Below are 27,646 nucleotides of genomic sequence, written 5' to 3'. Positions count from 1 at the left end.
ACATGTGGTCCTGCAAGCACCGTAAGCTGTGCACCTGTGCTCTGACCTCTTCAGGCTAAAGCACCCAGCATTACAAGTAGACATGAAAGCACCAGCCGCAGACCCCGCGTGTACCACTTTATTGACATTACAGCTCTTTCAGTGGGCGCGGACTCGCCTAGAGTGACCGAAATAGAAAAAGGAAAAGCGACCGGGCTGTGCCTCACGAAGTGCTTAGAAAATCAAGCGCCTGCACCCTGGTCTGCAGAACCTGGGAAGCAGAGTCCAGTCCTCCTTGCTGCCCGCCAGGGTGCAGGTTGCCGTGGTGAGCTGGGCGAGCACGGCGTGGGGCGCTGCTCTGCACTCCTGCGCTCAGCCCCAGCACCACACGCCCTGGGCGGCGCATATCCAGACGGGATATCCAGACGGGTTCGTGCTTCTCCAGGTCTCCGCGTCCACTGCACACCAGCGGCGGGGCCGGGTGGCTCTGCCCAAAGTCATCACCGAAGCCCCACGGGGGGCTCAGTGGGCTGAGATCCAGTTCCTCCAGTTGAAGGCCGAGTTGGCCCCATGTGTCAGCGTCTTCACCGGCGGGTTCACCAGCTCCCATCGGCCCTGCTCCTGGTTTTCTTCGCAGAAGCACATTCCCAGAGAAGGGATCTGGAATAGAGTGTGAAAGTCATCCTAGACCAAGCCAATCAACTTCGGAGTAGCTCCCCACCATCGGCAGGCCCTGGAGGGCGCAATGGTCCTGGGCTGTCATGGTGCTGGGTGATGTCTGCCGCAGTGGGGGCCCAGTGCAGGTCAGGTGGAGATAATACTCATCGTAGAATACACAGGGCAGCCCTCACCACCCGCGTCTGTGCCGGCGGGGGCCCTGATACCACCCAAGAAGGGGCTCCGCAGAGGGTGCCCTCCCGAGTTCTCAGACCACAGAAAAAAGTACAGGCCAGACTTTCGGACTCAATTTCTCCTCTGTGAAATGAATGGAATGGATTCCTGTGGAGACTTTTTTTGGGGGGGGGGAAGTGGTTGCGGTTTGAAGCCAGGGCCTCTGACCAGGCCTGGGTGTCTGCCCCCTCCAGAGCCCTAAACCCCGAGATCCACACCTGTGGGAAGCAAGCGGAAAGCAGCACAGTCCTGTGGAGATTGTTGTGAAGGAGCCGGGTCAGTGACCTACAGGCATCATCTATACATTCTCTTCTTGTTTCTGATAGTTCCGAGAGTACTGGGGCTTGAACTCAGGGCCTCCTGTTTATTAGGCAAGTACTTTACCACCCAAGCCATGCCTTCAGCCCTTAGGCCCTAGTCTTTCAAATAAAAGGTCTCTTGCTTTTGCCCAGGCTGATCTTGAACCATTATCCTCCTATCTCTGCTGTCCTCCAAGAGGCTGAGATTCTATGTCTAGGCTAGTCTGAAGTATGATTTCAAGTGATTGCCCTGTCTCAGCCTTCTGAGTAGCTGGGACACAGGAATGTACCACCACGGCCAGCATTTTTCCTTATAAGAATTCATCAGTGTTGTATGAGAGGAGAGACGGCTAGGTCTCCTGTGGCAAGGGTGGAGGAGGACCCGACTGACAACAAGCCTGTGGCTTAAGACATTGATACCACTTATTTTTTAAATGTGTATTATTTTCAAAGACTCATCAGTTTACTTTTGTTATTGTTGTTGTTGGTGGTCATAGAGCTTGAACTCAGGGCCTGGGTGCTGTCCCTGAGCTTTTTCCACTCAAGGCTAGTGTTCTACCATTTGAGCTACAGCACCACTTTTTGCTTTCTGGGACTTTTCTTCTTGGGCTGGCTTTGAACTGCAATCCTCAGATCTCAGCCTCCTGAGTAGCTGGGATTACAGGCGTGAGCCACTGGTGCCTGACATCAGTTTACTTTTTATTTTGCATGCATACAATGTATTTTGGTCACCTACTATTCTACTCATCTACTATTCTTTCTTACTCCCCCCTTGTTCTTTCTTAAAAACAATTTTTAATGGGGTTTGTTAGTCTACTTTCAAAGGTGTGTTGTTTGAGCACTCATTCCCATCATCCTCTCTTCTCTAATCATCACCCCTAGACGTCTCTATCACCAGTTTCATGGCACTGGACCACTGATAAATTTGATTAAAAATAACAGGGATAAGAATGGAGGGCAACTCTGCTCCCAAACAGGTCTCCAGGGGCGGGGAAAGGGGTGGCCTGAGCTGCCGGACTGACTTTCTCATCCGTTTCTCATGGCTTTGCCATGCCGCTTTGTTGGGTGACTTTCCAGGTCATCCACAGTACCACTGTCCTCCTTACGATGGTTGTCTGCCATCCATCGTTCAGAAATAACATCATTCCAGCCAACCGTCCAGCTGCAACAAGCTCCATTTGTCTTGGGACCGGTAACTCCAGAGGTGTGGGTGGGAGGTGTGGGTGGGAGGTCCTTCCTGTCCACCAGCGCCCCTCCCAGGCCCCAGGGTCTGAGTGGGAGGTCCTTCCTGTCCACCAGCGCCCCTCCCAGGCCCCAGGGTCTGAGTGGGAGGTCCTTCCTGTCCACCAGCGCCCCTCCCAGGCCCCAGGGTCTGAGTGGGAGGTCCTTCCTGTCCACCAGCGCCCCTCCCAGGCCGCAGAGGAAGCCAGAGCCAATCCAACATTTGTCTTTTCCTTCCTGAAAGTGCTCACTCCTTACTGGACCAATCGTGTTGCTACTACAGTTGTAAGAGATTATATGGCAAACTGACTTTAAAAAAAGTCCTGCCTCTTGTTCTTCACACTGATGGCAACAATGGACACGGGTCGGTGCCAATCTACCCGTTGGGCAGCCCCTCCCCCAGGAGCAGGCATCCCTGCCCAGGGCTGTGTCCTGTCCTCTCGGAGGGAAGGTGAGCCAGTGCCTTCAGGTGCTTAACTACCTCCCAGAGAGACATGAAAGAGACGTACCTTTCTCACCAGCTGGGCAAAATCGCCATACTCCCGGGGCGGCAGCCCGAGGAGCGGCCTGGTGCAGGAGTCCAGTGAGGAGCCGTGACCGACCACGAGGATGATGCCCGCTGTGAAGAGACACCCGCATCAAGGCAGGCACAGCGAGGGGGCCCAGACATTGCGGGGAGGAGCTACCTCTGAATACCCAAGTCCTGCAAGACCCCCGGGCAGGAAGTGGGCATGGCTGGTCGGGGCTCAGGAGCACCTTAGCCTCCACCTGTGCATGATTGCAGACGCATTACCGCTGCATGCACGGCCTGCACGGCCTGGGGCGGTGCGGGGCAGCTTCAGGGCAGGTTCCAGGGGTCTGGGCCTCCGCCCTCCCTGGCCGGGTGCCGGGACCCTGCGGGGCGATGGCCGCCTGTCAGGCGGATCTAACTGCTCTAGACGTTTCTATCTGCCGGCTTCCACAATAGCTGAGATGCCTTCTGCTTGCGATAAGGCCGGCCAGGGAGCGGAGGCTAAAGGGACTCTCCTTTCGGGGACGCAGGTGCCCCGCCAGCTGGGAGGGCGCAGGAAGCCCTCTGGGTGCGCTTCGTTCTGGACTACGCGAGCTGGGAGAGTTGGGAGAGCCGCCGGGGACCCAGGGAAGGGGACCCGACCCCCTCTCTCCCTGGAAGTCTGTTGCTCTGCCTCTCTCTTCCTGGCCTGCGTTGTTACCTGCAGGCTGGCTTGAGGCATGTGGGTGTGAGTGGTTTGCACCGATCTAGCTGAACTGGAGTGACCACAAGGTAGAGCCAGGATGCCCTGCTGTGTGTGTGTAGGGGCTGGGAGGTGGGGAACTCAGTAGGTTAGGAGAGGGGCTAGTTTCTTTGCCAGAGGCCAGGCCCTGGCCTTCCAGGGAGGCACTTACCCTCTGGGGGGCAGGCGGCCAAGATCCTCCCCATACTCAAGGTGCACCTGTCCACATACTCCTCGTAGCTCTCAGCCGGCAGGAGGGAGCTGCGGGGGACCGCAGGCCTGAAAGGAGGGGAGAGGGCGTGGCGGCTGCCCTGGGGTCCTCTGGGAGCCCAGCATTGCACACTGAAGTGTCTGGGAGGGGGTTGGTCTTCCAACTGGCACTGCCCATGCCCGGTCAACAGGACAGCCAGTGGTGTGTGCCATGCTGGTGCCAGGCTGGCTGGTGCTGAGCCTCCAGCCCTCTCCTGCACACCACGGCTGGGCAGCACAGCTGGCAGGGGAGAGGACAAACAGACCTGGGATGCATTTTCCAGACCCCCTTCCCGAGGCTGAGCTCTGAGGAATGTGGGTTGAGGCCAGCCAAGGCAAGAAAGTCTGTGAGACTCATCTCTAGTAAGCATGAAAGAGAAAAAGCCGGAAGCAGCGTTGTGGCTCAAGGGGCAGAGTGCTAGCCTTGAACAAAAGAAGCTCAGGGACAGCGCCCAGGTCCTGAGTTCAAGCCCCAGGACTGACACACAGAAAAGAACAAACACTATTCATAATGAACACTATTTTAAGGAAATAGCTTGATTAAGTGCACGCTTTTCTCTTTGTAGCTTATAGTAGAAAAGCGACCTAACTCTGACCATGTTCCTTAAGAAATGCACTTCTCTTAAGGAGGGCACTTGGTAAAAGGACTCCTTTGACCACAGAAATATCCGTAAAGGAAAAAGAAACCCAATATCCAATGCCACAACAACCTGGATTTAAAAATCCGCCCGAGGCTTACTGTCTTTGGGCCAATGATAACACTGAAATACTATAACAAGAAGACGGAAACGTGCTCAACCCAAAGGAGAACACTGATCCTAAGGAGTGTTCCACAGCACGCCCTGCCCCGATTTTCAGCACCGGCCCCCCGATGTTAGAAGGCGGGGTGCCCTCTTCTTCCTGTCTCACTGCCTTTAGTTGCTGTCCTTCTCTTACTTTGCCAGATCATTCTGTCAGCCGCTCATCCGACCCTGTGCCTCAGCCTGAATTTATTCTCTGTGTTAAAAAAGACAAAACCCTCTGGGGCCACAGGCTGAGGCCCACTTTCTTTGGGGTTCTTGTTAGACCTACCTTCCCCTTGCCAGACCGGGGTGAGACATTTACTAGACTGGCTTTGCAAGGCTTCCCTGACTGCTGAATGCCCTCCACCATGCCTGCCTGTCTCCACTTTCCACGCCACCTCCCGGGCTGCATGTGGAGTTTGGCCCCATCCTTCTCCTTACTGAACGGGTGGGCCTCTTGAGCAAAACCTCTCGACATCTTCTGCAAGTGTCACGGTCGATTTTCTTCCCCAAGAACTAGATGAACCCAGGAGCGGAGCCCTACATAACGCATACCTGTAGTCAGCGTCGACATAGAAGTTCGCATCTCTCAGCTCCTCCAGGGTCATGAAGGCCGGGGTGGTCTTACTGGCTTCCCACTTGGTCCACTCAAAGATCCCGGGCTCCACTCTGATCTTCAGTGTCGTCTCCAGCTTGAGTGCTAGGTTTAACAGAATGAAGTGTCGGCCACAGATGGCGTCTTCTTTGGTGTTACATACGTACGCTAGCTCTTCCCAAGTAGCTCTGACTATGCGGGAGTCTAAATAGGAGCTTCCGGCACTGTGACTTTTCTTCTTGGCAAATGGTATGCTGGGATGAAGCTCAGCCATGCTATTTCTGAAGCTGCCCGGTTACAGGGATTGGGAACACGGGGTGTGTTGGGAGATGGCTTCTGCCATGGCCGCAGGCAGAGGCCTCCCTGGGGCGCATCCTTGTCGACCAAAACCAGCATGGCAGCTCCATCCTTGGGCCGAGACTAGGAACACACCTGGAGGGCGTGGACAACCCAGCCATTCACGACAAGGATGTGCATGACACTAGATACTAAGAAAGAAGGGGAACAGGACTGTAAAGCAGGCTCTGTCATGGTGGGGGGGGGGAGGCATGTGCAGAGAGGGGGAGGGGAACAGCAGGAAGAGTGTGCTTAAGAATGAATGCAGTGAGAACAGTGAACCTCTTGAAATCATTGAAGAAGGGGGTGAGAGTGACTGTGACTCCAGTGTACACGCGTGGGAATGTTTCTGTGGGCCTCATGGGATGGGTGCTTTGATCAAGCTCCTTTAGAAACGAGAACATTAGACCCAGTGACCAGCACCTGCCTTTCCCCCAGCTTGTGACAATACTAAGAAAGTTGGATTGGAGCATTCCCAGGGGTGTGGCCAGGGTCTCTTTCTGGGGTGGACACACTGAGCAAATCCATCCAGATAAACCTTTGTGTGTTAGCGTCTCATGTGTGTCTGACAAACAGGCCAACCACATTGAAAGACTTATGAGGAAGACAGAGGAATCCTTGTATTTCTGAGTCAACGCAGGATTCACACACTGTGTCCTTTGGACAAGTTTCATCATCCTCACCACCACCACCACCACCATCTGTATATGCACTAATAGCTGGCAAGAGATGGTGTTAGAAACACGAACATTATCATTGTCCAAAAACGTGTCTGGGGAACTCTTCATTTGTGTGCCAGAGATCAAAGTAACAAAAATTGCTAAAAATTAAAAAAAAACTGGACTATGTGAATAATGACTTAACAGTGACAAACAGATAAAAATTGTGAAAAAACATTTTCAAGACTCTCCACCATATTCTTTGAGAACAAAAAGTGGTTCGCAGAGTCTTCCTTATCTTTCTGTTTGCAGGGGGCCCCATGGGTCAGAGACCAGCAGGTAAAGGAGGGTTGCGGTCCTGCTGGAAAAGGGCTGCGGGTTTGAGAAGACAGAAGCCACCGGGAGGAGCCCACCGGCGGCCGTTCCAGCCAGCGCAGTCCACTCGTGGTGTTCTGGGCTGCCATGGACAGCCTGCTGGGACCGAAACCAAAGCAGTTCTGAAGGATACAGGAAAAAGAACAAAGCATGCCTGACCGATGTGTGGCCTTTTCTCACACATTTCTGCATGTGTTTCACACTTAGTTTGCATCTTATTACTATAGCTGTTGAATTACTGATAGATACATCTACCCTACACCATCAGGAATAATAGGACTTCTCGTTCTGATGAGTTTCTTCGTAGTCATCGATGTTGTCTTCAAATGGAAGGGCTTAGGACAAACAGCCAAGGAAGATTTGTCCTGTTATAAGGCTAGCGTGTGCTATTCTCTCTCTAATTCCACCCCGCGTTGTCTCCATCCTTCCTGAATGGCCAGGTCTGGGTCCTCTGTTGCCAACAGAAGCTGGGCAAACCTGGGTTGAGGTCAGCACTCGGCAGAATCAAACTATCCCGCCACTTCTCAGAGTCTGTCCAGTGCAGTGTGTGGCTTGGCAGTTGAATGGACTACTGGCGTGTGTGTGTGTGTGTGTGTGTGTGTGTGTGTGTGTGTGTGTGTGTGTGTGTGTGTGTGTACTACTGGTGTGTGTGTGTGTGTGTGTGTGTGGTATGTGTTCGCATGTGGGACGTGCATGCATGTGTGAGTTGGTGGGGGGGATGAGGATGCTCTAAGCAAGCTTTGTTCCGTTTCCAGGTTAGCGTGTGCTTGCCATCACATGACCCCTGCCTGCCTTTGGGGGTCATTGACCCTCTCTGGTTTGGTTTAAAAAACTGTCGTGAAGCTCCATCTGACTCATCTAGCAGAGAACCCCGAGAGGAAGGGGGTGTGCGATCTCCACACACCCCTCCACTTCAGGAGGTAAAACGGTTGGCATCTTTCTTAGTGACGCCGTCCCGAAGGCCCGGCTGGAGGCTGGCACAAAGCCGCTCGCTGCTCCACACGTGCCGGTGGATTCCTGATAAAGCGGTTTTGTTCCCCACGGCTGGACTCTGGCTCATGGAACTGCGTCCTGACCACACAAGAAGGGGGACCTGCAGGTCCGGCGATGTCAGCCGAGCCCTGGCCAGGCCTCTGCCCGCCCGCTGGCTCTGGAAGGCTCTTTGGCTCTTTCCCTGTGTGGGGCTAGGGGCGGAGCAGGAGCTGGGGCTGGTGCGTGTGTTGGTCTTTCTCCTCATTCCAGTTGCTCCTGCTGTGAAGTTCTGCTGCTTCTGTTTCTGACATTTAGTCCGTGTGCTGGAACAGCAGAGCACGGCCCCTCCCGCCGTGGGGACAGGTGCCTGTCGGTGGCCGTCCACACTGGGGGCTTTCTTCCTGGGGTAGAAGCTGCCGAAGGGCTGGCTGATGGCTTCCAGACACACTCCAGCCTGGCAGACGCCGGCCTTGCCAGGGAAGAGGCCTGCACATTTTGGACTTTGAAGGGACCTCGGTTGCCAGCTCTGGGTGTGAATGCCTCTTCCTGGGTGTCGGCGTCCGGCAGGGAGAGGGCGAGGTGGCCAGCGTGACAGCGTGAACAGCGTGGCGCTCGGTCCCCCGTGTTCTGTCGGCGCTGGGGCTGTGGGGGGCTGTGTAGACGTGGCTCCCCTGTGACTCCTCCCCTTCCTCCCCCTCCGCTCCCCTCGGGCTGCAGCCTGGGGGTCCTCCAGCCCATGGGGTGCCACCTACCTTCCAGGATGTGCCTGGCCGTCTGCACGCAGCGCAGGGCTGGGGAGGCGAAGGCAGCCGCCACCCTGAGGCCGCTGTCCCGGAGCGCGTCCCCTGGGAGACATGGACCGTGAGCTGCGTTCTCACCCCTGGGCCGCCCCGCCCCACCGCCCACCATGCTGCCCACTCCCACAGGACACCCAGGCCCAGAGTTTAAGCCCCATGACCAACAAAAAACAATGACATCCTGGTACACACAGTGGTTGGCATTTTTCCTCTTCTCCCTTCTTCTCTGTATCTGTCTTCCATTCCCTCCTACTTTACCATTTGTTTTCATCATCACCACCACCATCACCACCACCATCATCACCATCACTACCACTACCACCACCATCACCACCACCACCACCATCACCACCACCACCATCACCACCACCATCACCACCACCATCACCACCACCATCACCACCACCATCACCACCACCATCACCACCATCACCACCACCACCACCACCACCACCACCACCATCACCACCATCACCGTCATCACCACCCCCACCACCACCATCACCACCACCACCACCACCATCACCACCATCACCACCACCATCATCACCATCACTACCACCACCACCACCATCACCACCACCACCACCACCATCACCACTACCACCATCACCATCACCACCACCATCACCACCACCATCACCACCATCACCGTCATCACCACCATCACCGTCATCACCACCCCCACCCCCACCATCACCACCACCACCACCACCATCACCACCATCACCACCACCATCATCACCATCACTACCACCACCACCACCATCACCACCACCACCACCACCATCACCACTACCACCATCACCATCACCACCACCATCACCACCATCACCGTCATCACCACCACCACCACCATCACCACCACCACCACCACCATCACCACCATCACCATCACCACCATCATCACCACCACCACCATCATCACCATCACCAAAATCACCACCATCACCACCATCACCATTACCACCATCATCACCACCATCATCACCACCATCACCACCGCCATCATCATCACCATCACCACCATCACCATTACCACCACCACCACCACCACCATCATCACCACCACCGCCGTCACTTTCCCGCCTGCCGACCTACCTGCCAGTCTGGCCTGGAAAATCCCGCAAGATGATAATGGTGGATCATTTTCAAAGTCTTTGACGCTGCTGCTCCTCCGGGGCAGGCTTTGGGGGAAGTTCAGGTCTGGCCTGTGGTACCTTCCTAAAGCAGAAACAAGTGTCAGAGTGCATGCTCACCCCAGGGCATCACACACACGTCCCCCACGCCCAGGGTCAGCTATGTTACCCATGTTGTTTCTCGTGCTCTGCATGTGGCTTCAACTCGAGCAGAAAACATCGCTTTCCACCAACACGGTGGGCGGGGTGCGAGGGGGGTTCAATCCCAGGGGCCACGGCTGGGCCTGTGTCCCCACAGCACCCGGTAAAGGGCCACTCAGACAGTGAAGGGCCACTCAGACAGTGAAGGGCCACTCAGACAGACAGTGAGAAGCCGCGTCTCCACGGCTGATCTCGCCCAGCTCGGGAGCACTCACAGGTTGGCATCAAGTAATTAGGTGACATCCCATGCTTTCTCTTCCTTTCTTTTTGTTTTTTTTGTTGGTCATGGGGGATGAACTCAGGGCCTGGGCACTGTCCCGGAGCTCCTCTGCTCAAGGCTAGCGTTCTATCACTTTGAGCCACAGAACCACTTCCCATTTTTGAGTGGTTAACTGGAGATAAGAGTCTCATGGGGACTTTTCTGCCCTGGCTGGCTTCGAACCACCATCCTCAGATCTCAGCCTCCTGAGTAGGTAGGATGACAGGCGTGAGCCACTGGTGCCCAGCAATTTCTCATAGCGTTAAGGGCTAACAGGGGTAGTATATGTCTGGCTGGAGTGATTCTCATCAAGTATCATTTGGCCCATTGGTTGAATGCCGGACGAAGAGTCAGGCGTGTTTCTGAGGCCCCTTCCCCCAAGGCTGCACAGCACATGGTTCCACTCCAGTCTGTCCGTGAGTTCTAAGCTCTGTCAGCCTGGTTCAAATCCTGACACTACCATCTGCTTGACGTGCAACTAGAGGCCAGTGATTTGACCTCTCTCACCCGTGAGAAGGGAAACTGAGGATGTCGGGGTGGAGGTGGTGAGCTGATGTCAGAGCCAGTGTCAGGCTCGCACGGGGGGGGGGGGGGGGATGCCCTCCGGCAGCCCCCGCGGGGCGGCCATGCTAGGGCGGTGCTGTAGAGATGTGGCGCTACCTCCAGGCATCGAGTGGGGCCCTCCTGTGTTGGCTCTGCCCATGTCTGTCTGCGTCCCGTGGGGTCCGCCTACCGTCCGGCGTGCAGCACTGCTGGAGCCAGGACTTCCCGAAGATCTGGTCTAGTCGCTCCCCATGCCGGACCACCAGCACGCTCCTCCTCAAGATGGCGGCCTGGGAGCATGGGCGGATGCAGAACTGTTAGTCACTCTCAGCAGCTTCCCTCCGGCCACCACGGCTGGCCTGCAGCGCGACTGCTCCCTACGGGCAGCAGCGGCAGCCATGATACCCAAGGCTTTACCAGGAACAATCTGGGGTGGTTTTTTTTCCAACCTTGAATCTCCTGGGCACTATGCCAACGTGGAGAAGTGAAATGGAGACTGTCTCCTCCCACAGCCTGCCAAGTGCTTCTCTCTGTTTCTTCCAAGTCCTCATCACTCCAGAGAGACAGGATGGTCTCTCTGTGTCTCTATCTTTCTCCCTGTCTCTGTCTCTCCTTATACTATATATTATACTATATACTATATATTACTGTATGATCTATCTGTCCATCCATCCACACATCCATCCATTTATCCATCCATGCATCCATCCACCTATGCATCCATCCAACCTTCCACCCATCCATCCATCCATCCATTCATCCATTCATCCATCCATCTATCCATCCATCTATCCATCTATCCATCTACCTACTCATCCATCCATCCACCCATCCATCCATGCATCCATCCACCCATTTACCCATCCACCCACACATCCATCTATCCATGCATCCACCCATCCCTGCATCCATCCACCTACTCATCCATCCATCTATCTACCCATCTATCTATCTATCCATCCACACATCCATCCATCTGCCCACCATCCATCCATCCATCCATCCATCCATCCATACATACATACATACATCTACCCATCTATCTATCTATCCATCCATGTATCCATGCATCCACCCACCCATCCATCCATCCATCCATCCATCCATCCATCCACCCACCCACCCACCCATCCATCCATCCATCCCTCCCTCCCTCCATCCTTCCATCCATCCATCCATCCATCCACCTATCTATCCCACAGTGTGGCTGTGATTTTGCTCAGTGTATTTATAAAGCGGGGTACTGTTACCTGCAAAGCCTGCACACTGCTGAGGCACCTGGACACAGATGGAGGCTGACAGTCTCTGTTTCGACTGCCACTGGCTTCCCCATCCTTCCTGGAGTTCAGGTCTATGGCTAGGTTGAAAGTGTATGTCCTGCGGAGGAGAGGAGAGGCTAGGAACAGAGAGGCTGGCCACAGATGCACTTGCCAGGAGCGCGTCCTCTGCAGGCAGGGACACGGGACGTGTGGAGGGTGCTTGGGACCCAGAGAGGGTGAACAGTGGTGCCGGCTCTGGCTGTGCCAGGGAATCTGGCAGGGGATGGCGCGCAGGAGAGGGAGGGGCTAAAGCGGCAAAGCTGGAAATCCCCTTGGATGAGGAGGGGGAGGGGTGGGGGAGAGGGAGGAAGAGGCGGGGGTGGGGGCTGGGTAGGATGGCTGCTCTTTGGGGGAGCTGGCACGCAGCCACGCACATGGCTGCTGCATAGGGCGTGTACACAGGTACACCGGCCCAGGTGAGAGTTATCTGAAGTTATTCAAACGGCTGCCTAAGGTGCACATGGCCATGAACCACACTTTGAATAGCCTTTTTCCTAATTGCACCCTCCTGGGGGATCTCAGGAGAGTCTCAGAAGGGATGAGGTGATTTCCAGGGTGTCTGGAACACAGGGTTGACTTGCTTCCTGGGAAGGTTTTTCTACCAGCATTGCAGGAAGGTAGCGAGTTTGCTCGTGGTGTGCTCACCTGGGTTAATAATGTCAGTAAATGACAAAAACCCCAAATCAGAAACGGTTTTGGCTTTGAGAGCTAGAAGCAGCACTGCAGGTGGGAGGCTCTTGTACTGCAGGAGCAGGTGCTTGGTCCTGCTCTGACTCATCTCCACGTTGATGGTCATTTTCCTTCCCTCAGAGCCTTGGTGCTTTTTTTCCTAGCAATTCTGGAATGAAATCTTGATATGTGAAGATTATGGTAGCAGGCCATCGGTGACTCACACCAGTAATCCTAGCTACTCAGGAGGCTGAGACCTGGTGGGATCACTGTTCAAAGCCAGCCCGTGCAGAAAAAGTCCATGAAACTCCGTCTCCAACTAAAGCCGGATGGGAGACACGGCTTCAGTGGAAGAATGTCAGCTGTGAACAAGAAAGCTAAGCAAGATTACAAGGCCCTAAGTTCAAGCTGTGTTAGAGACCAGAACATAAAAAGGCCTCTTGGTGAGTGAGGTAATGTCAGGCTCAAGTGCAGAGCCAGGGTGGGCAGACAGGCCATCCGCCGGGGGCGGCCCTGGGGGAACAAACACCAACTTATCATGCCTTCTGAAAAGCCTTTTCTCGCTGTGCTCTTTGCATGGTAGCATTGGTTATGATGTAAAGCACACAGAAACCTTGTATTTCATGGTCATGGGTGAAGACAGACTCGTGGAGCCCAGCTTTGAAGCTCTTCCCTGGCCTCTGAGCTTTTAATGCTCTTCCCAGCCCAAAAACAACGCGAGTGGGACCTGCCTGCTCTTTCAAAACCAATTTCATTCTATTAACTTCTTTACTGGGAACTTATTCTGGTGAATGGCGTGTGATGGTAAGCCTCATTTATTTTGTGCCCTCTCTTCCTTGTGAGAGGCCTTCCAGATAAACTTTCCATTCATCCAACGAACACAAATGACCCTATGATATTTCCCTTGGGAGTCGAACAAAACTTGAGAACCATTCTGAGTGAGTGGCTTTTCTCGGTCACGGTGATGGTATGTTTTCATGTGTCCAGCTCATATATACATGTTTGCTAGGGGACCTCCTTCAAGCCCCCAGGTTGAGTTCCCAGCATCCCTCGAGGCCCTGTCCGGAGGCTGACTCCAGCGTTTGCGCCTCACCCCGTGGCCAGCCTGACATGGCGGACAAGCTGGGACCGCCAGTTGTCCATGGGGTGTTTGGGTTTAGCCCATGCATTTCTCAGTTTGCCCTCAGAGTTGTGTGTCTCTGTCCACTTCCTCGTGGCCTGCCACGTCTTGATCTGCAGACTCGTCTTGAAGGGAGGGGTCCAGGCCCCACAGCTTCACGTTTGATGAGTTCTCCCGTTGCCAGGTGCGGAGGGAGGAAATGCAGACTTCGGTGGATGCTGCTGCTGACATGGAGCCTCCGCCCTTCCTCGCACACAGCGGCGGACGTGGTGCTGACGACTCTTGTTAACACAGGAAATGTCGGTCGGTTGCTTCTTGCTGAAGGCAAGGCACAGGGGCACCGTACGCCACTTGTGGCCGGAGCTCAAGACAGTAGAGCCTTGTTATCTGCAAGTGCCATCTGTGAACTTCACAGCAGAGAGCCGTGGGAGCGCTTACTTAGTTATTTATTTTTGGCCAGGCTTTCATTGAAGTGGGGTTGTGAGGGGCGGATGGCAGGGCTCAGCATTGTGGCGTTTCTGTTTCTGACTTCAGAGTGGTTAACTTCCATGATAGAAACAGGTTCAAGTTCTCACTGGTTCTTCTAGGATGCAGCTGCCGTCTACAGCATTTCACAGCCGGCGTCACCGTCCTGATGTTCCCAACATACAATGACAGACCTTTGTGGTCCCCAGCTCTGGAGGCTGGGCGTATGGGGTGAGGGCCGTTCCTCCCAAGGCCTCTCTCCTGGGCTGGCAGACGGGGCGTCCCTCCTGTGGCTCCGAGTCACCCCTCTGGTCCTACCACCTCCAACACCGTTCAAGTCAGGGTGGGGTCCGCCCCGTGACCTCACAAAAGCATCTCATAAAACATGTCCAACTTGACCTACTGACTGCTTACAGGCCAATCTCCAAAAGAGGTCAGGACTTCAGCATATGAATCCCAGAGAGACACAACTCCGGCTGTAACAGTCCTCCGCTAATTGTCTCCAATTCGCCCTGTGGGTTGGAAAGCCTTGGGCGTTGGCAATGCCCGTGTGTGCAGCCCTCAGCTTGGCCCGGGGCCCTGTCCTTCTGTTCCCTGGTGTGGCTGTACCTTTCCCCTCAGGGCTCTCTGCAGGGATGCGGGCGTGGGCTCCTCCACTTCGGTCACCTGCGGATAACCTCCGACCTTCCCCTGGGAGCGACTAACAAGTCCAAGAGATCTCAGGACCACCGGCTGAAAGACGGCCCAGAAGGACTGAGGAACTGCAAAGTGCAATTCCTCCCCGGGCCAGAAGGGGGTGGGGCCCTCGGGCGGGACAGCGGTTCCCCGGCTGGTGTGGCTCCAGCTGAAGCTGAGAACTGTGGCATGGGGAGGTGCCCGCCCCTTGCCACATCCCTGGGGCAGTGTGCTGGCTGGCTGAGGGCTCAGCCCGGTGGGGACATCGCCTCCCGCTGCCCGTGCGATCGTGATGGGCGACCTGACGCGGGCCCGTGCGATCGTGATGGGCGGCCTGACGCGGGCACGTGCGATCGTGATGGGCGGCCTCCCGCTGCCCGTGCGATCGTGATGGGCGACCTGACGCGGGCACGGCGGATCGAAAAACCTTTGCACACCAACGTGGGCTTCCAAGGGCTCTCAAGGGCTCAGCCAGCCGCCCCAGCCTGCCTGGCCACCGCCGCGGCCACGCTGGCCAGCGGATCTGGCCGCTCTCCTTCTGAAGCAGGCCCTGGGCTCCCTGACTGCACCCCGCTGTACTTGGTCTTTTCCCTTCTTCTGCGCGTTGTGTTGATAGTTATACATTCCTCAGCGACTGTCTTCTCTGGAGTGGACCCCGGCAGTTCGGGCGCACGAGCTGGCATGGTTGTGCTGAGCCGGTGCCTGGCACTTGAACCGTGAAGTAGAAACTAGGAGAGCCACAGGCTGCAGTCTTGGCTGCAGGTCCCAGGGCCTCCGGGCCTGCGGTCCGCCTGGTTCCTCTGTGAGGAGGAGTCTCTTCTGGGTGGGCCGTGAGGGACGTGGGGCTCCTGGCGTCCAGACGCCCCTCCTCGTGTGGCGCTGGCCGCCTCACCTCTTCACGAGGCTTTGTTCCTCCACTTATACAAAACCAGAGTCTCACTAGTTACATCGATTCTCTGACGCTCTTTTGTTGTAGTAGAACAGACGGGAATGCAGGCCTCGAGGGCTGCAAGTTAGCAGTTGGGTTTCCCTTGAGTGGGGAGCTTGCGGGGGGCAGCAGGGACATTTGGAGAGACTGGATTGCTGTGCGTAGGCCTCGTCCTGGGAGGAACACATTCACATAATCACGTGTCTCGCCTTCTGGGCAGCACAGATTCTCTGACACTGTGTGTGTGTGTGTGTGTGTGTGTGTGTGTGCGTGCGTGCGTGCGTGCGCGTGCGCTGGTCCTGGGTCTTGAACTAGGGCCTCTTGTTCTTGCTTTCTTGCTCAAGGCTGGCACTCTACCACTTGCACCACATCTCCACTTGAGGCTTTTTTTCCTGGTTAATGGGAGATAAGAATCTCACGGACGTTTCTGTCCAGGCTGGCGATGAACTGGGATCCTCAGGTCTCAGACTTCTGAGTAGCTAGGACTACAGGCATGAGCCACAGCACCTGGCTCTCTGACACTTTTAAAGTAGTTTCCTGTGTTCACGCTAATAAAACTGCATGGTTTTGTAACTTTGTCTCACATGTAAACCTTGATAGGAAGAAGTACGGGAAAAAGTCACCTGTCTGTACAGATACCAGAAAAGATCATTCATAGAAAATGCCCAGGATGGGTCTGAAAATCTGTATAATATATCATCTGTGTATCATTATTTGTTCATTTTGTGGGGAAAGTTCTAAGGAAGGCTGTGCACAGTTTTAGGGAAGGATGTAAGCCAGAAAACAAAGCAGTTTTGGGGAACCCCCCCTCCTGGGAACAGATAGGCAGCCATGTTGGGCTTTCCCAGGCTTGTCCCAGACAGCACTAATGGCCACAGGCAGCCGTGTACAGTGGGTTTCTCTGCCTTTCCCTCTCCGGCACCGGTCCTGTGGAAACCTTCTGCTGGGAGAAGCATAAAAACCTGAGCTCCAGACCCCGGGGAGTCTCTTACGGTGCTCAGGAGGAGGAAGTGGTTCACATTTGACCTTTGCTGTCCAAAAAGTAATGGGAAGGATTCTGTGTTTCCCGAGTGTTATCAGCCAGAACCAGCCATGAAGGACTCACGATGTGCCCTGGGTACCTGCGGGGGTCACTCTGCCAGCATGAGGACTGCAAGCGGTCCCAGCGGTGGCATGGTCTAGAAGCACACCACTGTGGCTGGGTGGTAACCGATCAGAGGGGTGTGGCCTGTGGCCAGGGCAGCGCTCACCGGTGCTTGACCCAGGTGTCGGCCTCTCGGGCCCTCTCTGTGTAGTTCTCTGGCAGGAAGCCGCGGCAGCCGGTCCGCGCTGAGGTCCCGATGACCCAGCCCTCGCTGGCCTCTGCCTGCTGCGTGGGGTCCACGAAGACATGGTCGCCCGGGCTGAGCTCCAGCTCGTCCTCATTCTGGGGCTGGTACTGGAACAGGGTCCTCAGCGTCTAGAAGGGACAGCAGGTTTCAGCCGCAGCCCCGGCTGGGAAGCCGCAAGAGGCCAGTCTGAGTCTGCAGCCGGGTTTCTGGCAGTGCGGATGGGTTCCAAGGCCCCACGGTGCGCTTACTGATGGACACTTAGCATAAATATGGTCAGGGGCAGCAGGATGGAATTCTCCAGGTAGGTTTCAAAATACATTTCATGTCTGTCTGTCTTCCACCCTTTCATCTCTCTTCCCACCGATACATTTGCTTCCTTCTTTCTCCTTTTTGTCAGTTGTGGGGCCTGAACTCTGGGCCTGGGCGCTGTCCCTCAGCTCTTCAGCTTAAGGCTAGCGCTCTACCACTTGAGCCACAGCACCACTTCTGGCTTTTTCTGCTTATGTGGTGCTGAGGAATCGAACCCAGGGCCTCATGCATGCGAGGCAAGCACTCTACCACTGAGTCACCTTCCCAGCCCCCATTTGCTTCCTTCTTATGGAAAGATCTTCACCTGTCTGCTTGCTTGACGTGAGGCTGCTCTGAACTTGCTGGTCCTGTGCCTGGGCCACGGTGGGCCCTCCTGCCCGGTCCCTGGGTCTAGAAGGATTACCACATGCTTTCTTTTGGAACCTGTCAGTTCACTCGGGCGGGGGGCCCCTGCCACGAGGCCCTGCCACACTCACAAGGTGAAATGCATCCACAAGCAGAACATGGGTGTCTATGTCTTTGCAGGAACTCTGTGAATGCCACCGGAGGGGGGGGGGCGCCATTTTGTGGTGAAATTTCTATCCACGTGCAACTCATGTACAAAAGAACTCTAGTTCCAGGTTGCAGGGGGAAGGGTCCTGTGGTTGGGGGAGGGTCGCCGGGGCGCACGAGGCCACCCCCGGGAAGGGCCGGGCGGCCTCACCTGGTAGTGCACGAAGCGCATGTCTCGCGAGTACAGGGCCGCTGTCCACTGGCAGTCGTGGCTGGGCTGGATGGCCCTGGCCAGCTGCTCCAGGGTCCTCTGGTGGTGAGGGTAGAATCTGTGGGCCAGGGTCAGGTGCAGCTGCTTGGTGCAGGGCTTCACTGTGCAGTCTGTGGTCAGTAAGCACAGAGGAGCTGAATACGAGTGCCTGAATGTCAGCACTAGTGCCTGAATGGCGGGTGAGCGTAGGGGTGTGAGGCACGTACACCTGAGTGCTGGGTGAGCACTGTGTCCCTGTAACCGCATGAGCAGCAGGGTACTGAGTACCAGTACTTGAATCTCAGGTGGGCACTGTTAGTACTGAGCACCAGTACCCGAGTGTCAGATGAGCGCTGGGGGACTGAACCCTTGTATCTGAATGCCAGGGAAGCACACGGATGCCAAGCACCTGTGCCTGCGTGTCAGATGAGCATGGGTACTCAGCACTCATACCTGAGTGTCAGATGCACAGGGAGTACTGAGCACCAGTACCAGCATGTCCGTGCCCCCGTCTGGACTTGCTGAGGCCCTCACTCCCGTCCCTGTGTGCCCTGGTGCCCACTCTACCGGTGGAGGCCCGGGCCCTCCTGCACCCGAGTCTCACGCCACAAAGGAAGTGGTTGGACTGCGGCAGGCTTTTCAAGGTGGAGGAAGGGCGCACTGCGTGCAGAGGCTCTGGGCCACGCTCAGGTTTGCATGAGAGCCTGGCAGCTGGCGCCCTGGGCCCAGGCTGGGGCGAAGGGAGCTCTCTCTGGAGACCCCAGGTGCTCCTGGGCCCTGCCGGCCCGTGAGCGGGGCGGCCGGCCCCCGCAGCGGCCCTTCTGCTGTCGGCTAGGCCGAGAGCCGTCCGCATCTGGAAGGAGCCCAGACTCTGCTGGGGAGGGGCCCGGCCTGGGCCGCCTCTGCCCCTCTCAGCCCGCGGCTGGTCCTCACTCCGCTTTGGTTTTGACACCAACATGGGGCCGGCTGCTCCCGTGGCGGAGGTGGGAGGGGCGGCCACGAGCCCACTCCGTGTTCCAGGCCAAGCAGCTGCGGCCGCCGCTCCCCTGCAATCGCTCAGGAGAGAACTGAACCTATTGTTTTCTCAAGGCAGCTGGGGGCGGGGCGGGGGCGGTGCTGGGTCCCACGCAGCCGCAGGCACGTGTGGGAGGTGGGAAAGTCCTTCCCTGACAGCTTCCCGTGGTGAGGGGCAGAATCGCATGGCCGGGAAAGACCGCCCGGCTGGCCGCCACCCCACGGGGGCGGGAGGGGGTGGGGGGGAACTGGTTTCTGAATGGGTCTCTGTCTTCTTTCTGTGACCCATGCCCGGAACACATCCACTCAGGACCGGATGTCTGAGCTGGGTGATGCAGCAGTGGCCCCCCCCAAAACTGCCACTGGCCAAGCCCTGTGTCCCCCGGGGCCACCCCTTGGGGCTCTGGGCTCAGGCGGAGGGCTGAGCCTGCTCGGGGCCTGGGGTGGATGTGAGCCCTGCCCGCGGCTCTCAGGCAGCGGGTGGGTGAACTCAAGGCTGGGTGGGGGCTGGGCCAGGGCCAGGGCCGGCGGGCCATGTGCTCCTCGCTGGGACAGTCACCACCATTGTCCGGAGGACCCACAACCACTGGGGGGCAGAGGATTTTGGGTGCGTCCCCATGCTCTGTCCCCTGCTCTGTGAGGTCCCCGGGGGCCACAGACGGTGGAGGAGGTGCCCAACCCGACGGAGGCCGCCAGCAGCTGCCCAAGACCCGCGGTCCCTTACCCTCGCGGGCAGAGAAGCTAGCTCACCCAGGCGGGGGCTGGGGCCAGGACCAGGCGGAGTACGCCGGGGGAGGCGGAGCCGGCCCGGGGCTGCCGGGGTCATCTGCGTGGGCCTACCTGCCAAGATGGAGGCCTCCGTGGCGAACTCCACAGCGAGTTTCTGGATGACTTCGGCAGGGCCGTCGTCGATGAAGAAGCCCAGGTAGCTGATAGAGGAATGGAGAGCCAGAGGGATGACGGCAGGGAAGGACCCCAGGACCCTGTCCCCTGCTTTCTTTAGAGCCTCATATAGGAATTCCACCTTCTGGTCTTCACACTGAGGGAGAAGAGAACGCGTTCTCAGCACGCGCGTGTCTGAGCGGAGGGGGCAGGCAGGGCGCCCTCCTCTCCCGCATCTGCCCCGGGTGCTGCGGGCTGTGGGCTGCGTCCACGTGTCTCGCTGTGTCGCCTCCCCTAGACCCCGTCCCGCACTCACAGCTCTGCTCACGCGGCCCCGGGCGGCCCGTGGGGGTCCCCCGGGCTTCTGAGACAGCCGGGGGGTCAGGGGAGACCCTCTCAGAGCCTGCCGAGAGGCCTGGGACAGGCCAGCCCGGCTCGGCCGGATGGCTTGCTGGCCAGCGGGTCCTTCCCCAGCTTCCTTAGGAGGGAGGTGAGGGGTGGGACTCCCCATCCCCCCCTTCCATGGCTCCGGCAAGCTGCCTGAGTCAGGGTCCTGAGCAGCCCTGGCCATTTGCTCTGCAGCAGATCCCACAGGAGTCAGAATCCCCTCTTCGGTTCCAGGCCCTGTTCTGGTCTCTGGGTGGACGAGAACCAGGGCAGCCTCTGCCTCCAGGGAGGAGCGGAGGCTGGGGCAGGATGCACAGAACCCCAAAGGACGGATACAAAACTAAGGGGGGGGCACACGGCTCCTGCTCTTTTGAATCTTCTGCTGGAGACTTTTTTTTTTTTAAACAAAAGAAGGGGATAAATAGGTTGGGTCCTGAAGCATGAAGAGGAGCTGACTGGATCTCAGAGCATGGTGGACTCCGTTGCCTCCTGACCACAGAAGCCCGACGTCAGCTCCAGGACGAGGGGTCTGGCGGCCCTCAGTGGACTCACCGTGAAGAAGTCGCAGAGCGTCACGTGGGGAAAGACCTCGTGAGCTCTGTTCCGGGCGCACTGGCGCCGGCTGTCTCTCCAGAACTCCTCCAGTCTCTCCAGCAGGGGCCCCGTGGGGCAGAGGAAGAGGGTGTACTCCTGGGGGATGGGGTCGTCCAGGGAGGGGTCGTGGCGATGGGCGTGCAGCCTATGACAGAGAGCAGCCACCTCTACTGAGTGCCCCGCACCGGTCTCCACCGGGGACGGCGTCCCAAAGTCACGGGGGTGCTGAGAGCAGACTGTGTGACAGCTGGGCTGTGCGCAGACCCAGGCCTGGCCCCGGAGCGCCTGCTGTAGACCCAGCTGCCAACTCCCATGGCGTCGGAGAGAAACAAAGGGAGACGAACCGGCTGACTCAACACCCGGTCTCCACACAACCCCTGGGAACCCAGCAGCTCTGCAGTGTTGGAAACTGGGGTGTGTGTGTGTGTGTGTGTGGGTGCTCACATTTTTATTCCTTTCAATGTTCAGATTAAATAGAAAAATAAAGACCACAAAGATAGCTAGGCAAACTGTAGATGGCTGTGGCATTTCCTTTTGATTCAGAGCAACTCAAAATGTGAGTCTATCCTGGATGACAGGTGTGTGCTACCAGACCCGGCTTGACTTTGGAGTACGTGTATGTGTTCTGAGTTCCGAGAACCAACCCGGAATGCTAAGCACAGGCTGGACTATTCAGCACCCACCTGCCCTCAGTCAGATTTGTGGGCAAAGAAATCTCTATTGGAAGTTCTCGCTCTGTGGTTAGGAAGGGCTCCGTGATCAGGCGGGCAGGGAGGCCCGGCCCTGCCCAGAGGCGGAGAGAAGCAGTCCTCCGAGCCAGCCCCCGCCAGCCCGCCCCAGAGCCCAGCTCCGGCCCCATGCTCACCACGCGGAGGCCTCGTCCACCGTCTTTCTCCCCGTGGCCGCCAGCGCTTTCAGCCTGAAGGGACGGGGGCAGGGGTCAGGCCAGCGTCCTCCATGCTTTGAGAGAGGGTCCGAGGAACAGACCAGGAGGGTGCTGGGCCTCCAGCCGGGACCCGGCCGTGGGCAGGCTGCCCGTGTGAACGTCCTCCGTGTCTCCATCCCCCGTGTGTCCGCACAAAACCAAACCCGCGGGCAGATGCTGGAGAGGTGGCCGGGCCGGGCCCTGGCTCCGAAGGGGCTCTCCAGACACACACAGCCCCGCAGGAGCCACGTCGTCCAGGCATGCCTGCCCACAGGAAGCCGCCTGCCCCGGCAGGTCTGCCCGCGCCTGTCCCCAGCTCTCAGGCCCAGCGGGGCCCTGGCCACAGCTCCCTGGCACCACACGCTTTCCCCAGTGGACCCCAGGGTGTGCCGACATTGAACTGAGTCTAGCTGAGCTGGACAGGGGCGTGGCATGGCCTGGGCCTGCAGCCAAGTCAGAGCACAGGCCTGTGCAGCGGCACCCTGACAACGCCGGCCCGAGCTGGCGGACCTGCTGCTGTCCTGAGCTGCCAGACCTGCTGCTGTCCTGAGCTGCCAGACCTGCTGCTGCCCTGAGCTGCCAGACCTGCTGCTGTCCTGAGCTGCCAGACCTGCTGCTGTCCTGAGCTGCCCAGGACCTGCTGCTGTCCTGAGCTGCCCAGACCTGCTGCTGTCCTGAGCTGCCCAGACCTGCTGCTGTCCTGAGCTGCCCAGACCTGCTGCTGTCCCGGTGAAGAGTGACCGGGACATGGCCACCAGAAGGCACTTGACAGGGACCTGATCCAGACCTAGGCAGAAGGCTTCAGCCGGCATGTGAGACATCTAAGATCACGTGTTGACAGTTTAAAAGAGAAGTAACATGGCGTGTTGAGTCTAACTGACGGCTCTAGCAGTGGGTGAGGAGAGGCCTTTAGAGGACAGAGCCTGGCCTTGCCTCCAGCTGCCCCCTGGGCCTCCACGTCCTCATCCACAGCCCATCAGTGAGACTGTATGCACACCCCTTCCCCCCAGCTTGGTTCCATTCACACTCAGCTGACCCGGGATCGGCTGAGGGCCACAGTGACGACAAAGGGCTCTCTGATGGTGCAGAAGCCTGTCTGATGCTGTAGAAGCCTGTCGGATGGTATAGAGGCCTGTCGGATGGTGCAGAGGCCTGTCTGATGATGCAGAGGCCTGTCTGATGGTGCAGAGCCTGTCTGATGGTATAGAGCCCTCTCTGATGGTGCAGAGGCCTGTCTGATGGTGTAGAGGCCTGTCTGATGGTGTAGAGCCTGTCTGATGGTGTAGAGCCTGTCTGATGGTGTAGAGGCCTGTCTGATGGTATAGAGGCCTGTCTGATGGTGTAGAGGCCTGTCTGATGGTGTAGAGGCCTGTCTGATGGTGCAGAGGCCTGTCTGATGGTGCAGAGGCCTGTCTGACGGTATAGATGCTGTCTGCTGGTGCAGAGGCCTGTCTGATGGTGTAGAGGCCTGTCTGATGGTGCAGAGCCTGTCTGATGGTGTAGAGGCCTGTCTGATGGTGTAGAGGCCTGTCTGATGGTACAGAGGCCTGTCTGCTGGTGCAGAGCCTGTCTGATGATGTAGAGGCCTGTCTGATGGTGCAGAGCCTGTCTGATGATGTAGAGGCCTGTCTGATGGTGTAGAGGCCTGTCTGATGGTGCAGAGCCTGTCTGATGGTGCAGAGCCTGTCTGATGGTGCAGAGCCTGTCTGATGGTGCAGAGCCTGTCTGATGGTATAGAGGCCTGTCTGATGGTGTAGAGGCCTGTCTGATGGTGTAGAGCCTGTCTGATGGTGTAGAGGCCTGTCTGATGATGTAGAGGCCTGTCTGATGATGCAGAGCCTGTCTGATGGTGCAGAGCCTGTCTGATGGTGTAGAGCCTGTCTGATGGTGCAGAGCCTGTCTGATGGTACAGAGCCTGTCTGATGATGTAGAGGCCTGTCTGATGGTATAGAGCCTGTCTGATGGTGTAGAGGCCTGTCTGATGGTGCAGAGGCCTGTCTGATGGTACAGAGCCTGTCTGATGATGTAGAGGCCTGTCTGATGGTATAGAGCCTGTCTGATGGTGTAGAGGCCTGTCTGATGGTATAGAGGCCTGTCTGATGGTGTAGAGCCTGTCTGATGGTATAGAGGCCTGTCTGATGGTGCAGAGCCTGTCTGATGGTGCAGAGCCTGTCTGATGATGCAGAGCCTGTCTGATGGTGTAGAGCCTGTCTGATGATGCAGAGCCTGTCTGATGATGCAGAGCCTGTCTGATGGTGCAGAGGCCTGTCTGATGGTGCAGAGGCCTGTCTGATGGTGTAGAGGCCTGTCTGATGGTGTAGAGGCCTGTCTGATGGTGCAGAGCCTGTCTGATGGTGTAGAGGCCTGTCTGATGGTGCAGAGCCTGTCTGATGGTGCAGAGCCTGTCTGATGGTGTAGAGGCCTGTCTGATGGTGCAGAGCCTGTCTGATGGTGCAGAGCCTGTCTGATGGTGTAGAGGCCTGTCTGATGGTGCAGAGCCTGTCTGATGGTGCAGAGCCTGTCTGATGGTGTAGAGGCCTGTCTGATGGTGCAGAGCCTGTCTGATGGTGCAGAGCCTGTCTGATGGTGTAGAGGCCTGTCTGATGGTGCAGAGCCTGTCTGATGGTGCAGAGCCTGTCTGATGGTGTAGAGGCCTGTCTGATGGTGCAGAGCCTGTCTGATGGTGCAGAGCCTGTCTGATGGTGCAGAGGCCTGTCTGATGGTGTAGAGGCCTGTCTGATGGTGTAGAGGCCTGTCTGATGGTACAGAGCCTGTCTGATGGTGTAGAGCCTGTCTGATGATGCAGAGCCTGTCTGATGGTGTAGAGCCTGTCTGATGGTGCAGAGCCTGTCTGATGGTGCAGAGCCTGTCTGATGGTGCAGAGCCTGTATGATGGTGTAGAGCCTGTCTGATGGTGCAGAGCCTGTCTGATGGTGCAGAGCCTGTATGATGGTGTAGAGCCTGTCTGATGGTGCAGAGGCCTGTCTGATGGTGCAGAGCCTGTCTGATGGTATAGAGGCCTGTCTGACGGTATAGATGCTGTCTGCTGGTGCAGAGGCCTTTCTGATGGTGCAGAGCCTGTCTGATGGTGCAGAGCCTGTATGATGGTGTAGAGCCTGTCTGATGATGTAGAGGCCTGTCTGATGGTATAGAGGCCTGTCTGATGGTGTAGAGGCCTGTCTGATGGTGTAGAGGCCTGTCTGATGGTATAGAGGCCTGTCTGATGGTGTAGAGGCCTGTCTGATGGTGCAGAGGCCTGTCTGATGGTATAGAGGCCTGTCTGATGGTGTAGAGGCCTGTCTGATGGTACAGAGGCCTGTCTGCTGGTGTAGAGGCCTGTCTGATGGTATAGAGGGCCTGTCTGATGGTATAGAGGCCTGTCTGATGGTACAGAGGCCTGTCTGATGGTGTAGAGGCCTGTCTGATGGTGCAGAGCCTGTCTGATGGTGTAGAGGCCTGTCTGATGGTGTAGAGGCCTGTCTGCTGGTATAGAGGCCTGTCTGATGGTACAGAGGCCTGTCTGATGGTGCAGAGCCTGTCTGATGGTACAGAGGCCTGTCTGATGGTGCAGAGCCTGTCTGATGGTGTAGAGGCCTGTCTGATGGTGCAGAGCCTGTCTGATGGTGTAGAGGCCTGTCTGATGGTGTAGAGGCCTGTCTGATGGTGTAGAGGCCTGTCTGATGGTATAGAGGCCTGTCTGATGGTGCAGAGCCTGTCTGATGGTGCAGAGCCTGTCTGATGGTGCAGAGCCTGTCTGATGGTGCAAAGGCCTGTCTGATGGTACAGAGGCCTGTCTGATGGTGCAGAGCCTGTCTGATGGTGCAGAGCCTGTCTGATGGTGCAGAGCCTGTCTGATGGTGTAGAGGCCTGTCTGATGGTGCAGAGCCTGTCTGATGGTGCAGAGCCTGTCTGATGGTGTAGAGCCTGTCTGATGGTGTAGAGCCTGTCTGATGGTGCAGAGCCTGTCTGATGGTATAGAGGCCTGTCTGATGGTGCAGAGGCCTGTCTGATGGTGTAGAGCCTGTCTTATGGTGTAGAGGCCTGTCTGATGGTGCAGAGGTCTGTCTGATGGTGCAGAGGCCTGTCTGATGGTGTAGAGGCCTGTCTGATGGTGCAGAGGCCTGTCTGATGGTGTAGAGGCCTGTCTGATGGTGCAGAGGCCTGTCTGATGGTGCAGAGGCCTGTCTGATGGTGTAGAGGCCTGTCTGATGGTGTAGAGGCCTGTCTGATGGTGTAGAGGCCTGTCTGATGGTGCAGAGGCCTGTCTGATGGTGCAGAGGCCTGTCTGATGGTGCAGAGGCCTGTCTGATGGTGCAGAGGCTGGCCTGACAGGGAAAGAGAAAAGGCACTTCAGCTTAGAGGCCCTTCCTCCAGAACGGGCCGGGTTTTATTACAGCACTGAAGGTGAGCTCCCTCCCTGAAGCCAGAGGTCACCTAACATGTATTTATAATGTATATTTACTTCTTAGCTCCAAGGGACCAGCGTTAAGAAGCAGATTTGCTGTGAGAGCTACAGCCGGGGTCAGCATTGTTTCATCCCTGTCGGATGGGAGACTCCCAGTGCTCAAAGTTCTCGTGTGGAGGTGTTTCTCTTCGGATGAACAGAGTGGCCCAGTACCCTTCTGGCCTTGCCTTGGCTTCCCTCCCACCTCCCTCCTTCCCTTCTTCCCGCCCTCCCTCCTTCCCTCCTTCCCTTCGCTCTCTCTTTCCCTCTCCTCTCCTCTCCTTTCCTTTCTTATTTCTTTTTCTTTTTTAGGTCTGAGACAAAGACTCGAACTTGGTACTGGCCACTCTCACCCACTGGTTAGAGCTCTAACGACTGAGCCATGCCTCCGACCCCCCTTTTCTTTCTTTTTATTAGCCATTTGAAACCTATCTATTATTTATCAGGACAGCTCTCCCCAGGTTGCCCAGGCTGACTTTGAGCCTTAGTCCTCAGTATGTGTGCTGAGGCTTAATGGTAGGCCGCCACACCAGGCCCTTTCTACAATTCCTTCCCTATCCGTTTCCATCCTGGACCATCCCAGTACCAACGGCTTTTCCTGTGCCGATTAGAAACTGATGGGTCTGATGTGTCTCCAACGGCCCTAGCATTAGAGACCATAGTAGAGTTTGAGATGACTTAATATTAGTCACCTGCAGAGTCAGTGGGCTGCAAAAAGAGGTTCAAGCTCCTCCAACCCCCTAGGACAGGGCGGGGACAGCCGGACAGCCCAGCTTGTGTTGGGGTCCCCGTCACCACGCGGTGGAGTTGGTCTCTCAGAGGTAAGATCATCTCCTCGTGCACCCAAAGCAGAAAGGGCCTGCTGGGGACGCTAGCCTGCACTGTAAGGCAACCTCCCCCGGCGCCAGCGCCCTGGGCCCGTCCGTAGTTCTGTCCAAGGAGCCAGGTGGGCTCTGACTCTGCCTGGCCGGCCGGGCTGCAGGATCTCAGCCGGCCGCAGTACTCACGCGGTGTGCGCGGGGAAGCCCATGGCCAGGAGGGGGTCCAGGAGCGAGGGGGGGCTGCGGCCCTTGAGCTTGTTGGAGACCTTGGCGTAGAGCTGCGTCTCCCCAGCTGCCATCTCTTCCTGCCCGCAGCGTGAGCGGCACCTGCTAGCTGCGATGAGAAAGCAGAGGCCGCCAAGGAAAACCTCAAGCCCTTCAGGGCTGACGCGAGCTCTTATCCTGTTTGCATAATGATGGGTCTTCTGAACTCCCTCCGTGGGGGCTGCCCACGGCTTCTGCCAGCCTCCGGTCACCGCAGTGGGCTCGGGG

The 27,646-nt window shown here is 57.0% G+C and overlaps 1 protein-coding gene and 1 pseudogene across 4 annotated transcripts; one reads left to right on the top strand and one right to left on the bottom strand.

Moving 5' to 3' along the window:
• Window positions 1–112: 112 nt before the first annotated feature.
• On the bottom strand, window positions 113–27,457 carry Ubash3a (ubiquitin associated and SH3 domain containing A). Of its 4 annotated transcripts, none has more exons than XM_070030762.1 (14): window positions 27,341–27,457; window positions 21,830–21,883; window positions 20,923–21,109; window positions 19,942–20,140; window positions 18,049–18,218; window positions 16,956–17,164; window positions 11,780–11,906; window positions 10,720–10,819; window positions 9,489–9,611; window positions 8,343–8,435; window positions 5,209–5,353; window positions 3,795–3,901; window positions 2,900–3,009; window positions 113–639 (listed from the first exon to the last, which is right to left on the bottom strand). In XM_070030762.1, exons 1-14 carry the CDS (start codon window positions 27,451–27,453, stop codon window positions 502–504), a joined length of 1,875 nt encoding a protein of 624 aa, XP_069886863.1. In that variant the 5' UTR covers window positions 27,454–27,457; the 3' UTR covers window positions 113–501. The 4 variants fall into 4 exon arrangements, with proteins under 4 accessions (XP_069886863.1, XP_069886866.1, XP_069886864.1 ...); XM_070030763.1 differs by lacking the exon at window positions 113–639 and adding an exon at window positions 1,089–1,230; XM_070030765.1 differs by lacking the exons at window positions 2,900–3,009; window positions 3,795–3,901.
• Window positions 1,497–1,600, top strand: LOC138832722 (U6atac minor spliceosomal RNA; annotated as a pseudogene).
• Window positions 27,458–27,646: the final 189 nt, after the last annotated feature.

Source organism: Dipodomys merriami, unplaced genomic scaffold (genome assembly GCF_024711535.1).
Source record: "Dipodomys merriami isolate MVZ:Mamm:240054 unplaced genomic scaffold, mDipMer1.0.p SCAF_2, whole genome shotgun sequence".
Classification (NCBI taxonomy): domain Eukaryota; kingdom Metazoa; phylum Chordata; class Mammalia; order Rodentia; family Heteromyidae; genus Dipodomys; species Dipodomys merriami.
The sequence above is the reverse complement of the archived record's forward strand: the minus strand, read 5'-3'. Positions and strand labels throughout refer to the sequence as shown.

Bases quoted from the DNA above. Each gene is read 5' to 3' on its own strand.
- Ubash3a (XM_070030762.1), bottom strand. From the start codon at position 27,453: ATGGCAGCTGGGGAGACGCAGCTCTACGCCAAGGTCTCCAACAAGCTC. The intron at 20,141-20,922 runs GTGAGTCCACTG...CTTCTCCCTCAG, and splicing joins CGCTCTGCGACTTCTTCACG to TGTGAAGACCAGAAGGTGGA. The intron at 8,436-9,488 runs GTAGGTCGGCAG...CATGTCTCCCAG, and splicing joins TTTCCAGGCCAGACTGGCAG to GGGACGCGCTCCGGGACAGC.